Raw genomic sequence first — 17398 nt, 5'->3', positions numbered from 1 at the left:
GGTTGCTTTAAACAAGGGTTTTTTTTTCTATTAAAGGTGCAGTCCTTAGTGTAGGATTCAATAGAGTGCAACCTGCCCATGGGATTCTCTTTTGAAATGAAATAATTTTACAGCTGTGTAAGGAAGATGTTTCCATTTTACTCCTCATTTTTATTTAAAAAATCTAACTTAGTATTTTTGACCTACTTGGTGGATGTCCTGTTTTAACTGTATATGTCATACGTGTTACACATGGATGTTGATACTGTTAACATAGCATTTCTCACAAATAGCATCCTGCATGAATTTTGTATGACTAATTTGTTACTTTGTGTGTTGCCGTTTGCAGTCACCTCAGTTGCTCTCTCCAACACCTACTGAGGTAATCCCCAGTGCCTTTGTTCTTTTCTGATCTGTTTCATGATGCATTAAACTTGTTTATAAAGATAATCACCAGAGCCTGAAATGGTGGTGGTTTGCCCCCTGCGTCTGCAGAGCCATGTTATCTTTATAAAGAGGTTTATTTAATACTGTTACTTATATCAAACAGCTGCTGTGCTTCTATATTGTCATCTGAATGCATCTGTCTCATTGACTGTCATCTGCATTTCTACTTCAGAAATAGTTACTTCATGAAATAAAGTTTAGATGATCATAACTTTTTCAAATGTTACCAAATAAATTATATTCTGAATTGTAATCTGCTTTTACATTTACAACTAGCATTTTTAGTTACTTGGACTAGGGCCTTAATGTGCCTCTTTCTGTCCACTTTTCCCCTGGTTCAACTACCTGTATATACATGTAATTAAATTGCCTATATGTATATAGGCACACAGATGATCTGTATAGTTCCATTGACTTTAATGGAACTATACCAATACCCAGGACCATCATTGTTAAAGATGCCAGTTCAAGAAATACCACTTTGGAAGCAGCACAAGGACATCGCACCCAAGAAATACCACTTTCAGGAGCAGTAATTCCTAGTTTATGTAGTTGGAAAATAAATACGGCAGGCCTGACTCATTACTCCATTACACCAGTTTTATGTCCTCATAACTTCACTGAACTGAGTGGAATTACACTGTTGTAAAATTTTTGTAATAAATTGGAGATTTGGGCCCAATAATTAATTGATAGTTTCCCTTAAATATCAAAAATTGCAAACTCTCACTAGAACTGTTGGTTCAGAGAGAAAAGTAGAGTTCTCAATTAGAAATGAAATTTATCTGATATTTTTCTTTTAAAAGGAATATATCACTCATTGTGTTCCACGGATTTAGCTTGCTGTTTCTTACAGAGACAAAAACACGCAGAAACATGCATGAGATAGTCAAAGTGGAAATATCAGTGTTTCAGAAATACAATAACTTCACTTACTGCCCATCTGTTATCCTGCATAATAGTAAACTCCAGAGGATACATTGGTACTGTTCTTGGAGCTGCTGTGATTCACAAAGTCACATGAATTCTTTAAGGATGTTCAGATATGCCCACAGTTTGCCCTCACTCTGCAGAGTATATTTTCTGTGCTAAGGATGGTACTTGTTACTTACAAAGCTATTCAGCCTGCCTTGAAATGAGCGGCGCTACAGGACTTTCCTCAATATTAATAAACTGCACTGTCCTGTCCACTTTTTATTTAGCTCATTAAGTGACACTCTTTTGGTCTATAAAGAACTGTACTTATTAAGGTTCTACTTCATAAAGATCGCCTTCCAAAGACATTATGCTCTTTTGCCTGGAATACATTATGCAGAAGTAAGAATGTAGATGATATGTAGCTAGTTAGGAAAGGACATGCAGAAGTATTTCAACATGACCATGGGATTTAAGTGAGCATGGAGTAGTTGGTGGCAATCAGAAGTGAAGGCTACGAAATGCCTACAATGTGCTACCTGTTTAGGCAGGCATAAATTATTCTCCCTTTTTTTTTGGACAATTTTGAATTCTTATACAGGCGTTTAAAAAAATTGCAGATAGCTCTTCTCTTAAGGGCTTGTTTCTATCTTCAAATACACGGTCGTCCATTGCCATGTACCGTCATAAAAATCATTTGCTCTGCATGACCATGTTTTTGATGGCACAGTAGGCCCCTAAATCTCCATGTCATCCTCTTTCCGGGTCACATCTTCAAATGCTTATTCAGACCCTGATCGTTCTTTACTTTCCCATCCCGGAGATACACCTGGAGGGAATCCATTGGACACAGATCACCTTCCATCCATATGGAAGGGAGCAAAGGTGTCCCTCTGGCACTGCAGCCTCTCTTTTGGACCCTACAAAGGGTATTCTGTGAGTCTGGGGTCTGCCCAGGGGAGAGAGAATAGGGAATACGTTGGCTAGGGGAAAAGGAATTGATGGCTGAACTGGGGCCAATGATACATGTTGTCCCCATTCTGGACCCTGGAATAATATTGGGACTCGGGGCAACTCAGGGGACAGCTGTGGCCAGGAGTCATCCTGGCTGTGTTTTTGTGATGGAGCGGCACTGCCATAAACTTAGGAGAGGATGTTGGGGCAGGGTGGAAGCAGATATGGAGATGCAAGGCCTCCATGTGAATGTTCCTGGCCATCAGCTGGTCCCCTAGAATTCAGACAGATCCCTGGGGATCTCCCAGGTTTGGAGGGTGGCTCTGTGACATTCCATAGAGGAGCACTCTCTCCCCCTCCCACCCCCATGATGGAATATTGGGGGAATAATTCTGCAAGGGTATCTCTCAGGACTCCCTCCCACAGTGTTTTCTGCAGGAGAGATTGATCTGAGACTGTTTTCTTTTTAATTCAACGTTACTCAGGTAAATTCTGATTTTCCTAAATAAGGACTGAGAAAAATGAATTCCAAAGTGATGCTAGTCCAAAGGTGATTTCTACATAATGGGGGCTTTTGCTTCCTAAGAAAATAATACTTTTTCAGTCACCAATTTGTAATTTTCAGTCACCAACTTGCTACAAAACGAATTAAAATCTCGGCAGTGATTGTGGGAGAAGTGGCCTGAGTCTGCAAAAGGGAACAGCCCTGTGAGGTATATTTGCAGGAATTAAAGTATTTAGGATATAGGTTTAAATCGAAAGTGGTAATGCTAGGACATTAAATCTAATGATACATATTCATGCATAAATTGATCACCTGAGTATTATAGAATGTGTTTTGCTTATAATACAGCATGTGTTGTGCAGAGAAGGCACAACAGATCTGCATAGCATAATTAAACAGATGAGGCCTGATTCTACACTGTCTGGCACCTTGTCTGACTATTTGCACATGTACATGTACAAAATGAATGTAGAATGCTGTCATCTTACATTCATTTTGCTTGTGTTTAAACAAATACAAGGTACAAACAAATTGGGAATTCTGCCCATAGTGCTAAAACAACATTTCAGCTATAGTACATTCTTTTCAAACTGTGTTTTCATTTTAGACGCATTTCTTATATGCTGCCTCCCATGTTTATATGACTATTCTCTGACATGATGTCTGGCAATTCCGGAACTGCTCTAATCATAACAGATTTTAGATGTTTATGGTTGTATTCTGCCCTCATTTCATTATGATTGCACGGAGCATGAAGACAGAATTGGGCCCTTTGCATATAGGGCAAAAAAACAATAATGGATATGGATAACTTCTGAATATCTTGTAATTCACTCTGTCTTTGCTATTGATTTAGATTTTCCCCCTTTCCTCTCAGGGCGACCAAGATGATAGATCTTTCAAACAGTATAGGACATCAAGTCCTAGTTCTACTGGATCTCTGGGTTATGGTCGCTACACTCCAACATCCCATTCTCCTCAGCATTACAGCAGACCAGGTAATTGACAAGCAGGCTCATTTAATCTCTCTTTCCCCTCCTCCCCCTTTGGCCTTTTTAGTAACTGTAGAAGATACAAAGAGAAAGGTTTACAGTGTGGAAAGCAATTCCAGCCTCCCTTTTCAAGTGTATTACAACATGCTGGTTAATGTGAACAGAGGTGCCCAGGGGGACAAACAAACAAGTACTTTCGATTATGCACATGCGGTGATTTTTTTTTTTCGTAAAACTTAATAGGCATCAGGAAATTATGTGTTGGTGGTAGCTGAAAACAGAAAATGTAATGGAGTAAGGTCTTAATCCTGCCCCTAGCCATACCGATGATGGGAATCTAAACAGCAAAACCACAATTATTCCACCACACAGTGTGGGAAGCGGACATGCAGCCAAGAGACTGCACAGCTGCACTTTGTACCCCCTTTGAACTGCAGAGTAATGTTTCATGGTGGCTCTCTTCGCTGCTTTGGGGAGGCTGAGGACCAGACTGGAGGAGTGGCCAGTTTGCTGGTCAAAACTCTCCTATAGTAGTGGCTGCAGAAGCCTCTGTTACGCCAAGGGTCACAGTAGCAGCACTGTTACACCTCTGGGCCCGTTCTGATTTTTGTCAGGATACCCTGCCTTTATAGTGGGGCTTTTGCAGGATTTGACCCTTTAAAAAATAGGTAATAAAGCTCCTCAATAAAGAGTTATATAATTTCCTGGGTCTCTCTATGATCTTAACAGAAATATTGATAAATGATTGGGGCCTAAAAAGTGTTTTACTTCAAGACCAGAAACTCATTGTGAAAATCAAGAGATTCTTCATCAATAAGCTTTCATTCAAATGGAAATCTTAATGCAAACGAAAGTTTTATGGGTTACAGAAATCATTTACAGAAGATTGTGTCTCATAATTCATACAGTCTTTGATGGGGATGGAAAAAAGTAAAGTATCGAAGATCTATTGAGGAGAGTAAATTAGTCTCTGCTGAGACGCTAGCAGTTCCATCAGGATTCTGCTTGGTTGCACACTATGGGAGTAAGATGGGGAGGGGAAGGAAAACAAACAATTCCCAACCCAAAGTGAGTTATAAAGCTGTACAACTTTGGTGGGAGGGGGAGACTGCAAGAATTTTTAACCTGTATTTGTTGTTTTGACAGTATTAGCCCTCAGAGCAAGGTGTTGCAACAAAAAAGGGCTTCAGTGGGGCTCCTCAGATGCTTAAAGTTAGGCATGTGCTTAAGTATTTTCCTGCATTGTGGGCTTGATCCTGTATCCTTTAAACTAATAGCAAAATAGCAACTTCAGTGGAAGCTGGACCTTGCCCTAACAAAGTTCCTAGCAAAGAAAGAGATGTTGTATCTCCCCATTTCATTCCACTGTGACCCTTTATGAACACGTCATCCCTTTTGCAGCTTTTGAAAACACTGATTTTCCTCAGTGTGCTTTATAGTAAGGTTTTGCTCTTCTGGAATATTTTCTGATGTTCCACCTATTAAATTCATAGGTTCCAAGGCCAGATGGGATCATTCTGATCATCAGGGCCAGATTTCCAATTAGGCACGTGCCTAGGGATGCCTAAAAGTTAAAAGTGGGTTAAAAGTTAATACATACCGCTCTCCTACAGGCAGCCAGGCTCCTGGCGTGGGCTGGTAGCCGCCCAGCTGGAGCAGAGTGGGGTGGGCCAGAGTGAGCGTCCAAGTCAGTCCGTCTGGGGGGTGCTGTGAGCCGCGGCTGGGTGGGGAGGCTGCTGAAGTAGCTGGGAGTGTCCCAGCCCCTTCCTAATCTCAACCACCCCAGTCCCTCCGCCCCATGCCGTGGAGGAAGAGGGAGGGGTGTAGCCAGCTCCCCATTCAGTTGCAGGGGACGAGCCGGAGCATGGCTGCCATGCTGGGCTGCAGGAGGGAATGGAAGACACTTGGGGACTGCTCACTGTGGGGAGAGGAACAATCCCCCCCTTGCGCCTAGCCTGGGGCAGGTGGGCTGTGCCCTGGTTCAGGCTGGGAGCACTGTGCATGGCGGAGGGTCTTGTGCCTTCCCGGGGAGGCTGTGTTTATATATTTTTTTTATTTCATTTTTTACGGAAAACACAAAAGTCAGCTGTAGGCAGGGGGGGTGCTGAAGATGCTGTGCCTAGTGGCACGTAAGGTGTAAATCTGGCCCTGCTGATATCTAGTCTGACCTCCTGTGTAACCCAGGACATAGTTATCAGTTGTGTGTTGTTCTCTTTCCATTCATGGAAAGTCTCTGTCCCTTACCAAACTGTGTACTATGACCTGCGTTATTTTGGAAACAAGAAGACAGACTGGAGCTAAAATATACTTTCCAAGTTTGTATGTCATCAAGAGAAAACTGCTCCTATGAGAAGGGTGTTGTTGCTAGGAATATTTTGTGGCTTTCAGTAAGTGAACAAAATAGTTTATTTTCACTTACTCTTTGTTGCCCCCTAGCTGGTACTCAGACTCTTGGTACCAGTAGCTGCATCTCCCTGCCCCAACACCCAAGCCCTACATCTACATTCAGACATCATTACATCCCTTTCTTCAAAGGTAAGGTCCAGGAATGCCGACTGTGCTGTGATAACTGTAGACCTCTCCAAATGTGTTTTGACTTTCTTTGTGCAAGCATGGCTTCCAACAGGATAGTCTGTCTTAACTTTGTGTGAGTGCTTTCTTGACATACCATGTAAGTCTCTGGGACCTGCTGTGTTTTTTTCAATCAATGTTCAGTGTTTTTTCCAAAGGGAAAAAAAATCTGAAGATGGGGGAGGGGGAGAATAATTGTAAATTTTGTTTATTATCGTTTACAGAAACGTCTAACCTTGTTTCCATGTTTTAGTGAAGCTAACTGGATATTGGAATAAGGGACATTAACACCCTAGAGGATCAAATATCCATCCATCTTTTTTACAAAACATTTAGAGATCTAGTCCATTTTTAACACTGTTAACATCTATTGTGCCAGATCCACAGCTGGTTAAATCAGCATAGCTCCATTGATCAGCTGTGAATCTGGCCCATATACTTTAAAGCACAGAAACTTTATTGTTATTTATTTGAATAAATTGATGCTCATTCCTGTCAAAATATTTCACAAAGGCACATTAATTGTTAATGTTCTGCATGCTGGAGACAGGCCACTGTGATGGGGGAATCTCTGGAACCTTTGAGGCAGAGTGTACTTTTGCTTGGCATGTTGTTTAAACATTAGAGAGGAAGGCGGGGTGTTGAATGATCACAACAATGTCCTTCCTCTAGGATTAATGTGGGGAGGATGGGGAAGCAAATGGGCACAAATCACAAGCATTTTCAGTTACTTTTGTATCCTCTATCTTTGTGTCCTATTTGAGTTGATGAAGCAAAGCTTTGTCATCGGAGCAGTTATAGGAAAGGAGGTGACTCCCTGCAGGTGCATTGTACGTTGGTGTAAATAAGAGCAGAATCAGGTCCATACCCTGCAAATGTGACCCCCAAAAGAGAATTCTGGAGAAAAAGAATAAGTTTAAACAAAGTGATGCCATTTTAACAGACAATCTACCTACAAAGATTCTGTCCCCCAACTTCTAGGAGGGCTGAAGCACACTCTTGTATCACATGAGTCTCTGCTTGGATACAGTTTTATGTGTACTGTAAAGCTGGACAGTTTTATCAGAGTTGATGCATTTAGCTAGAAAACCTGTCTGTGTACTGCACTGCATGATTACACAGCGTGGAATGTTCTCATTTGAAAGTCAATTGACAGTTGCTCAGCCGCACTTCTATTTGATCACACTTAAACCAGTATATGTTCACGGCTACCTGTCGTTGCCATGTGCGGCAGCAATTATTTATTGCTGTTGTTTGGAAAACAATCCATCAAGCAGCAGCCTGTTGTTACAAAATAACAATTAGTAAAACAACCAAAATAATAATATTTTGCACTTCTGTAGCACCTGTTATCAAGGAGCTTAGAGCCCTTTGCAAACATTTATTAACTAAGCCTCACAACTCTCCTATGAGGTGTCGGTAAGTATTTTTATACAATTTACGTATGGGTTAAATAAGTATTACATAGTTTCCCCTTGTTGTACTTTCAATTAGTGTCACAGCAAATAATAATAAAAAAGGAGATCTGAGATCCCCAAGTGCCTTGTTCTAAATACTAGGATGCCCTCCTTCTTTATCTTGATAAATGTTTGACGTTACCTTCCCTGTTTTTAAAAATGTAGGCAAAGCTATGGAGAGATCATAGTGAGAAGAGCAAAAGTCATGGGAATATAGATAAACTATTGTCAAGTGCCATGTGCTCAAAATAAGATTTTTTTTTTTTTGCCATTTCAGTTCAAAATAATTAGAGATGTGCTTGGCTGATAGACTTGAACATGTCTGAATGTAATATACTAGTTACAGTACTACACCTGAACTTTTTAAACTCAAAATTAACTCTCCACATTTATTTAATAATATTTTTCTTTAAACTTCTGAGCAAGAGAAACCTCACCACACCAATAGGCTTTTCTCTTGACTATGGGCTTTGCCATAGGCCCTCACTGACAATTCACTGGGTTGGCCCTTTTTTTGGCCATAAGAATGTTGTCACTGAGTTTCTGCTTTTCCTCTTTACCACCCAGAGTTTATCTTGGCAGGTGTAATACGTTTGACCCTCCACTATCACATTTACTCACACACAAAAGTCCTCAAATCATCTGGATATGTCTAGGCTGGGTGTTTTTTGTTTGTTTTTAATCAGAAAAGTGACTTCTCTGACTTCTGTGACAGCCTTGGTAAGAATGCAGCTTTACTTATCCCACAGTTAGTGCCCATCACAATTCAGAAATATAAAGATTTTCAAAAACACTTAGGATTGGTCTAACTATGCTCCCATTGATACAATGGAGTCAGTGAGAGTTAGGCCAATGCTGAGAGCTTTGGAAAATCCCACCTTCACAGTGCAGTGGAGAGTGCCTTGCCTTTCTTAATTTAAGAACCAGATTTTCCAGGACATGTCCTTTTTATTCCACTTTAATACTCACTGGCTTTGAAAGCTTGGAAAGAATCATTGCTGTTTTCAAGATTTCAGATAAAAACCAAGTTCATGTGCTTAACATATGGATATGTAAAATGACCCAACTTCAGAAATAATTTCTGGAATCTCCATTTTTGGGCCAATGGTGACTGTGCGTGTTGCAGAGTTCCAGGGCAGGAAGGATTTTCAGGCATATTGCCCTTACAATAGCTTTCTAACTGCTTTATGAATCTGCAAAATTCTTGCCAGACCCTCCATCCTCTAAGACAAAAATACAATTCTGCAGTGTCAATGGCTAGATTGGAAATGTAAGGGACTGACAATAAGCAGCATGCTGCTGAGAATGAGGAGCTACAAAAAGACACTCTATTCTTCCTGACGAGCTATGTGACAGCATGAGAGGGGATGATGTTTTGAGGTCTGGTCATTACACTGCAAACATACTAGGTTAAAAGGGCAGCCTGTCTTGTTAAGAGCCAAGAGACATGAGTATGTTTCTGTGGTTGGTACTTAAGTTCAAAGTAAGCCTTTCAGGATTCTTTCCAAATAAAATAAAATGAAATCCAGGAAAGAGTTCATGATTCTATTTTTTCATCCTGCTAATGGCAGAGAACCAAAGCAAAACTTTCTAAAACTGCTCTCTCCAGTAGTTGTATATTCTATGAGATCTGACATGGAGTCTTTACTCAGTTTTTACCCAGGGAAACCTCAGGCAAGAGACAATTATATAGGATCTTAGGGGTTGTTGTAAGCTAGATAATAGGACCTTTTATTTTGCCCTTCAGTTTGATTTATTGCTAAATATTCATAATTTTGCATGTAAATTGCAAAATCCAGCTACACTCTCTCAGAATCAGTGGCAAATTTTTGACATAATTTTAATAATTTAAATGGTGGATCAGCTTGTATGGTATAATGTGCCCCAAGAATAGCTTGCCTCCTTCTTTTCTTTTAATAGAAATCTAGGCCCTGATCTTAAAAACTACTCCACACAGATGGATCCCACACAGAGCAGTTGGCAGAATTGCAGCCTTCAGTTCCATGTGTTTGCATTCCCTGCCTCTGTCCTCTCTTCCCAAGTTCTCACCTCCTGTTCCACGCTTCCTTCTGGTCCCTTGAACGTAACAGGAAAATAATTCCTGCCTGAAGGATTTCTGTCTCTGTTTATATGATTCCCAGAATGATGGGGCCCCGATCCTGTCTGGTGAGGCTTTTATCCACGTGGACTATTTTAAGTGCCCAAAGTATGTGATGTATTAAGGGCCATGCCTTCCAGTACCCCAATTATAAATGTTTAGTGATACAGGAATTTTGAGCAAGCAAAGGACAGGCATTTTTTGAAAACACCATAACTTTAAAACGCCCTTTCTGATTTTTTAGCAACCTTTCCAGGCAAACTCTACCCTGGGATGTGACATTCCAGGGGGGTGGTAATAACTGGGATACAATGGGGTGCATAGACCTTAACCAGGAAGCAGCTATTTCCCATGCCATGCTCCCATTGCAAGGGGGTCAAGGAGTATAAGACACTTTCTTGCTATCTGCATTGTGTGGTACAGTGTAAAGAGTAGAGATGTTTCTACGGGGCTGCTACTCCCCATCCACTACATAGGTGGGTTAGTAGTGACAGGGAGTGGGTGAAGTGCAACAGGTGAGCTGGCACAGAGGGGGAAGTAATCTGTTCCTGGTAAATGGATGGCACACCTGGCTTTCTCCCTGAAGCAGGATGGGAACCAGAAACCAAACTGTGATTCTGTCAGTCACGGTTTAGCTTCTGGTTTGCTCCTAGGGCAGCATGTTGGTACTTGCCCCTTACTCAGGGCTTGCAGTAACTCCACAATCAAGCCCTCGGTTCTTGGTAGTACTTGGAGAATATCAACTAATGTTGTTCTAATTTCAGTCTCTGAACTATGCAGAATACTTTTTTAAAAATTGTTACCATCTTATCAAGTCATTGCTACCAGAGAGACAATGGCAGTGACTCCTAATTTTGTAGTTTTAATGATCTTCATTTAAATCCGCACTGTACAGGGAAGTAACAGTCCCACAATAAAATGGATTAATTAGCAGGAATGTTCATGGGATGCCAGCACTCTCCTCTGTTCTCATGGGGCCTTCTCCTGCTCCTATTAAGGTCAATAGCAATACTCCCATCAGCGGCAGGCCCATGGTTAAAATGATGGAATATATGACATTCTCTGGGACTGTATTTAGTGTCTCTCCAGTACTCCTCAACAGAGGCTGCCCGGCTTTGTGAATGGTTAGCAATCCCCTGCTCCATCCCCAGTTTACCAGATTTTTCACCTTTGCTCTGGGCTTTCTACTAACTCAAAGTTACCCATAAACCCTTCTCTCCCACATGGCAGTGCTCAATGATAGATCTAAAGCTATATTCTGGGCTGCTGGCCTTTCCTCAAAAGAACTGCTGTACCGTCATCATTAATATCCATTAATTCTGCGCTCCATCCTCTCTAAAATGGTTACTGCAAATTGTCAGCAGCTCTGTGTTTTGTAAAAATATCATGTTTAGCTACCAGTTGCTTAACAATGCTACACATGAACTGGATTTTACAAGTCCCCAAAAAGTAGAGCTTTACTTTTTTGTTTGCCAAGCAGCATTATAATGCCATAGAGTATGACCTGAGGATTAATTGACAGGAAATAAATGGAGTATTTGAAGAGTATTTGACAAAATAAGAGTATAAATGGGTATGGATCAATAGTATATTCTGTACCTTTAAATTCTGCCAAGTTGGCTATGGCATTATAGATCCATGACTTGATAATCCAACCCTGTCTGCATATAAATAAAGTCCTGTGGAGAATTATCAGGGGGGAAAGTTAGAATAAACCTAGTACAAGATCTCAACAGCAGTCTATTTTGTAATTTATATATCCAATAAGACATGACTCAGCCATAGCAGCTGCTTTTTGGTGCAGTCCTGCTTTGAACTAACTTAACATCACTGAATGATTTCACTGATGGTTTTAAGGGCAGGCTATAATTTAACACCATAACCTTAAACTTTGCTAAAATTCCCTAATATATTTGCTCAGTTAAGGCTACGAAGGAGCCGTTTGAAAAAAAAGGACCTACAGATTCCTGAAGATGCTTTTGTTTTATCTTTTTAACAGCATCACATTCTGAGAAGAGAATGTTAGATTTCAAAGCAGAGCTACAGGGCTGATGCTTGTACCTGATGTTATCCATCAAGTATGCGTTATTGCTGATATAGCACACTCCAGTTCCTAGATCTGTTTATCGTTTGACCCACTGTTCGGTATTGCCTTTGCTAAGAGAGTCACATCAGAAACCAGACATGGTGCCAATAAGCAAGTTGAGGTTTTACAAAGAACTATTTGTTTAAAAATGTTGGATTAACAAGTCATTTTGAGTAAGCTTTTTATGCTTGAAGTACTCTACTTTGCTTTCCATTTTTTTTCTTTTATCTGCTTTCTTTGCTCTTCCCCTTGGAGGCAGTGAAAGTGGTCGGAGCACTCCAAGCTTATCCATGTATTCAGACAGCAAATCTTCGCCTTCTGCCTATCAGCAGGCTCCTAGACATTTCCATGTTCCAGGTAGGCATTCACAGCTTAGCTTTTAATCTTCAATTGTGGCATATGTTCATTTTCTCCTAAATTGTCAATGGATTTTGCATTGCTTTGTGAACTGTAGAACAACAATAACAAAAAACCTTATTTCTTCTGAAGAGTGAAAATATGTTAGCTGTTAAACATGATCTCAGAAGTGAATAAGTTACACGCTTCACATTTTTCTGTGTATCAACAAGTTTGCACTAGCAGAAGCCCAAAGAGACAACTTTATTTTATGTTAAACCTAGAAGATGTTGTTGTCTTAAATGTTACTGCTGGTTGCACAGGCCTGTTCAATTTACGGATATGATGTAAGGCTGAATTTTTTAAGTACCCATCTACTAAATGAACTGATGGGTAAGGAGCCATATTAATGTATCCTTTTAGGATTGATAGAAAATTTTGGGCTACCATGCAGCCCAGAATGTTTTAAGTGTGTACTAATGTTGAGAAATGTTGCATTGTATTGTAATAGCAATTACTACACATTAAAATGAATGAATGGTCTCTGCTCAAGTGATTTTTTTTTTCCTTTTTTTTTTTTTTAAGAATTAAACAGAAGAAGCACGGTCTAAACTGCTTGCTTACTCTTTTGTTCTTTCCTTTTTCTTTCCTCTTTCTCAGACACTGGAGTAAAAGATAACATCTATAGGAAACCCCCTATCTACAGACAGCATGGTACAGTCTGCTTTTCTCGGCTGCAGTGTTTTCTACGCATGCCCTTGTTAAGGAAGTGCATATTTACCACTGAACTAGTTGTGCTATCGTATTCTCATTTAATTATGCCAGAATCCCTATTATCTAAAAACAAAAAGGAAAAGAATTAAGTAACACAGAAAATTGATAACTCTCTGCATAACATGAAATCTGAAGACTCAGTAAGTGGCTGGAATAGTGATGTCTTGCTGTACATTATTAATTTAAAGCTAATACTGATCTTAAAGCAATTTGTTCATTATCAGAATAATACAATAGTATGTTAAATATAGTACATTACTATCCTGCTTTCAGGTGGTCCTGGGGAATATCTAAATTTTAAGGTAATTTTTGCTTCTATATTACAGCAAAAAATAAACTTTTAGGTTCATTGATATATGGTGCATATTGAATATCCATCTTTCATCAGCAAGATTTTTTTACTTTATCATAATATCAGAACAATTCTTTAATGAGGTTATATCCGCTGAGGACAAATTCCTTTTTAACGGCTGTAACCTGACTGAAGATGGCTTCTGATCTGCACCATACATTTGGAACTGAATGGGCAGACCCAATTGCAAGATTGGCACCTAAGTCACTAAACAACAGAACTTTACAGAAAATATTTTTGTGGCACATAATAATCTGACACAACACATGACTTTGAAAAGAACTGTATAAATCATGAATGCTTCAAATGAAGCAGTAAAATAGAAATTCCCCATGTTTCTTTTCAGGGAGAGCATTGACTCTTCTGGTTTGTATCATGTTCTGCCTCACACCTGACTGGTTTACGGATGCGGAGAAATAAATAAATAAATAAATAAGGGCTTGTCTCTGGATGCTGCTGATTCATAGATTCCAAGGTCAGAAGAGTGTGATCATCTAGTCTGACCTTCTATAAAACACAGGCCATACAACTTCCCCAAAATAATTTCCTTTGAACTAGAGCGTATATTTTTTTAAAATTTCAATCATGATTTAAAAATTGCCCGTGATGTAGAATCTACCACAACCTTTGGTAAATGGCTCCAACTGTTAATTACTCTCACTGATAAATATTTATGTCTTATATTAAGTCTGAATTTGTCTAGCTTCAACTTCCACCCATTGAATCTTGTTATACCTGTGTTATTTACTCCTTCTCATAATACAAGAACAAGGGGCCACCAAATGAAATTAATAGGTAGCAGGTTTAAAACAAACACAAGAACGTATTTTTTCACGCAACGCACTGTCAACCTCTGGAACTCCTTGCCAGAGCATGTTGTGAAGGCCAATACTATAATGGGGTTCAAAAGTGAGCTAGGTAGATTCATGGAAGATAGGTCCATCAGTGGCTATTAGTCAGGATGGGCAGGAATGGTGTCCCTAGCCTCTGTCTGCCAGAAGCTGGGATTGGGTGCACAGTATGGATCACTTGATGATAACCTGTCTGTTTATTTCCTTTGCGGCACCTGGCATTGGCCACTGTCCGAGGACAGGATACTGGGCTTGATGGACCTTTGATCTGACCCAGTATTTATGTTCTTATGTTCTTTCCCTGCTAGACTGAAAAAGCCTATTATCAAATATTTTTCCCCATGGAGGTGCTTGTAGACTTCGATCAAGTCACCCCTGAGCTGAATAAATTGAGCTTCTTGAGTCTATCACTGTCAGGTATATTTCTAACCTTTTAATTGTTTTTATGGCTCTTATCTGTGCCCTCTCCAAATTTTTCAACATCCTTCTTGAATTGTTGACACCAGAACTTCATAGCATATTCCAGCAGCAGTCACACCAGCACCAAATAGAGAGGTTAAAAACCCTCTGTGCTCTTGATTCCCCCTTTTATACATCCAAGGATTGTGTTAGCCCTTTTGGCCACAGTATCACATTGGGAATTCATATTCAGCTGATTATCCACCATGATCCCCAAATCTTTTTCAAGAGACACTGCTTCCCAGGAATAGAGTCCCCTATCCTGTAAGTTCTTAGTTCTTACATTCTTTGTTCTTAGATGGATACATTTACCTTTAGCTATATTAAAATGCATATTGTTTGCTTGTGGCCAGTTTATTAAGCGATCCAGATCGCTCTGAATAAGTGACCCCTTTTCTTCATTCTTTTCCACTCCTCCAATCGTTGTGTTGTCTGCAAACTTTAGCAGTGATGACTTTATGTTTTCTTCTAGGTCGTTAATAAAAATGGTAGTGTAGGGCCAAGAACCATCCTGCAGGACCCAACTAGAAATAAACCCGCTGGATGATGATTTCCCACGTACAGTTACATTTAGATACCTATCAGTTAGCCAGTTTTTAATCCATTTAATGTGTGCCATGTTCATTTTGTATCATTCTAGTTTTTTAATCAAAATGTCATGTGGCACAAAGTCAAATGCCTTACAGAAATTTAAGTATATTGCATCAGCACTATTGCCGTTATCAGTCAAACTGACATTGAGTACAGTGAGTCAGCGTGCACACATTCTCCATAACTGAAGTGTCTGATGCTAAGCAATTGCATAAACAGGTTTAAATCATTGACATTTAGATAACCTCTTAGACTGTTCTGGTTAAGCTTCAGAACAAAGCAAGGTCCAGTGGTGCTTTAATATGCTTTATCGTTTGGACTTTGATAGATGTTTTCAGCTCACATTATCTGCATTGCACATACAAGGGTCACCTCCGTGTCAATGAGATGGAATCCATTTATATGAGCACTTGGCTTTAGGATAAATAGCAAACATTAAAGTCTATCCAAAGCCTTTAATTTCTCCTCCTCTGCAGAGCTACAAATCATTGGTAATAAATAGTCAAAAAAAGCAAAAAGCTACTGACAAGGCAAAAAGGCCTGAATCATTAGAGAGAGTTTTGGGAAAATCACAAGGAAAACACAAAGCCAAATCCTCAGCTGTTGTAAATCGGTATAGCTTCATTGACTTCAGTAGAACATGGATTTACACCAGATGAGGATCTGGCCCTAACATCCTGTTCCCTGAGCATGTCATCCTTAATTATTTTATAGCTACCTCTGGTTTGCCAAAATGACTCTGAAAAAGGGAGTTTTTCTTCATGGCCATATGTTTTCTATGTCAGCCACCATGCTGATGTACACAACCAAGGGCCAGATTTTCCTCTGTCAGTTTTATACTGGTGTAACTTATACTGACTTCAGCAAAGTTATTCCTGATATACATTGGTGTGAGAGGCCCTGTATGTTAATATGCAGGTCAGTCAGACATCTCTGCGGATACCCTGAGGAGATGTATTTTAATCTTTGTTTTACATATAAACAAGGTTCTGAAAAGGAGTGTAGAAAATGGAGGCTGGCTGGGATTCTACAGGAGTGCACCTACTAATTTATTCTAAATGAAAACAAAAATTGATAGTGATGAAGTATCCATTTCTGTGTAGAGGCTAATGGAAACAACCTTTTGTTCCCAGCAGAAGTTGTGTAAATCTTTTTGCTAAAGAACAAACACATTAGCAACTGATGATTCAGCTTCTTAAGCTAAAGGGGCATTGAAGTAGGACATTCAGGAGTTGGAGCCAGAGAACATTCTCTTGTTGAAGAAACCAAGTTTGAACAAACAAGCACAAAAATGTTCTCTAAAACAAAAAGTGCAAGAAACTCTTCCAAAACATTTGACTTTGAAAGGTCTCAATTACAGCGGTGCCCAGCAGATTTGTTGTAGCTAAGAGCCTCTGTGTTCCTGTTATAAACTCCTAGATTCAGAATAAAAATGAGCTGGGAAAATGTCACATGCGTGATTTCAGGCTGTGAATTTGGATGGGAAAGCTGGGGAGGGTGGTATTGCGTTTTTCTTTTTTAGTATCTTCATATTTTCAAAACATTTGATTCAATATTAAACCTTTTAAAAAGAGTTTGGCCTTCATCAGTTTTAGCACTGATCCAAACAGAGAGCTCAAATGGTTGAACTTGGGTTCCTGGAGTCCATATTTAGACATCCATATAAAAAGGACCTGATTTTCAGAGGGGCTGAGTAGCCCAGTTTTCACAGAAGCCAATGCTCAGCACCTCTACAAGTCAGGTCACTTTGATGTAGGTGCCTTAATATAGATTTAGGTGCCTAAGATTCAAGGAACGCTGCATGGGCAGACCCTGGCATTCATGCTTTGCTCCATTGACTTTGACTGGATTCCTAGCAAGTGCTGGGGTCTGCCCACTGGAGTTCCAAGCAGCATCAGACCCTATGTTTGAATATTTTGACCACGGTTTTCAAGGTTCAGGTTAAAATGTATGGATTGTTTGCTTAGAAATATACTGTAAGATTAAGCTCCTCCTGTTCTCTGTTAGCATTTCATACAGCATTAATCTTGA

General features: G+C 39.8%; 1 protein-coding gene across 21 annotated transcripts in view; it reads left to right on the top strand.

Annotated features, from left to right (window-relative positions):
- The window catches only part of ABLIM2 (actin binding LIM protein family member 2), a 217640-nt gene that overhangs the window by 159759 nt on the left and 40483 nt on the right, over positions 1–17398 (top strand). For 4 of the 21 annotated variants that reach the window (XM_037898124.2, XM_037898125.2, XM_043544696.1 and 1 more), the window contains exons 11-15: positions 329–361; positions 3678–3798; positions 6229–6327; positions 12260–12361; positions 13001–13054. In XM_037898124.2, coding sequence (XP_037754052.1) covers positions 329–361; positions 3678–3798; positions 6229–6327; positions 12260–12361; positions 13001–13054 — 409 coding nt within the window. The remainder of the gene's footprint in view (positions 1–328; positions 362–3677; positions 3799–6228; positions 6328–12259; positions 12362–13000; positions 13055–17398) is intronic. The other 17 variants (XM_037898132.2, XM_043544702.1, XM_043544710.1 and 14 more) reach the window with 8 other exon arrangements.

This window comes from Chelonia mydas, chromosome 4 (assembly GCF_015237465.2).
Source record: "Chelonia mydas isolate rCheMyd1 chromosome 4, rCheMyd1.pri.v2, whole genome shotgun sequence".
Taxonomy (NCBI): Eukaryota; Metazoa; Chordata; order Testudines; family Cheloniidae; genus Chelonia; species Chelonia mydas.
This window is presented reverse-complemented; position numbering and strand designations above follow the sequence as displayed.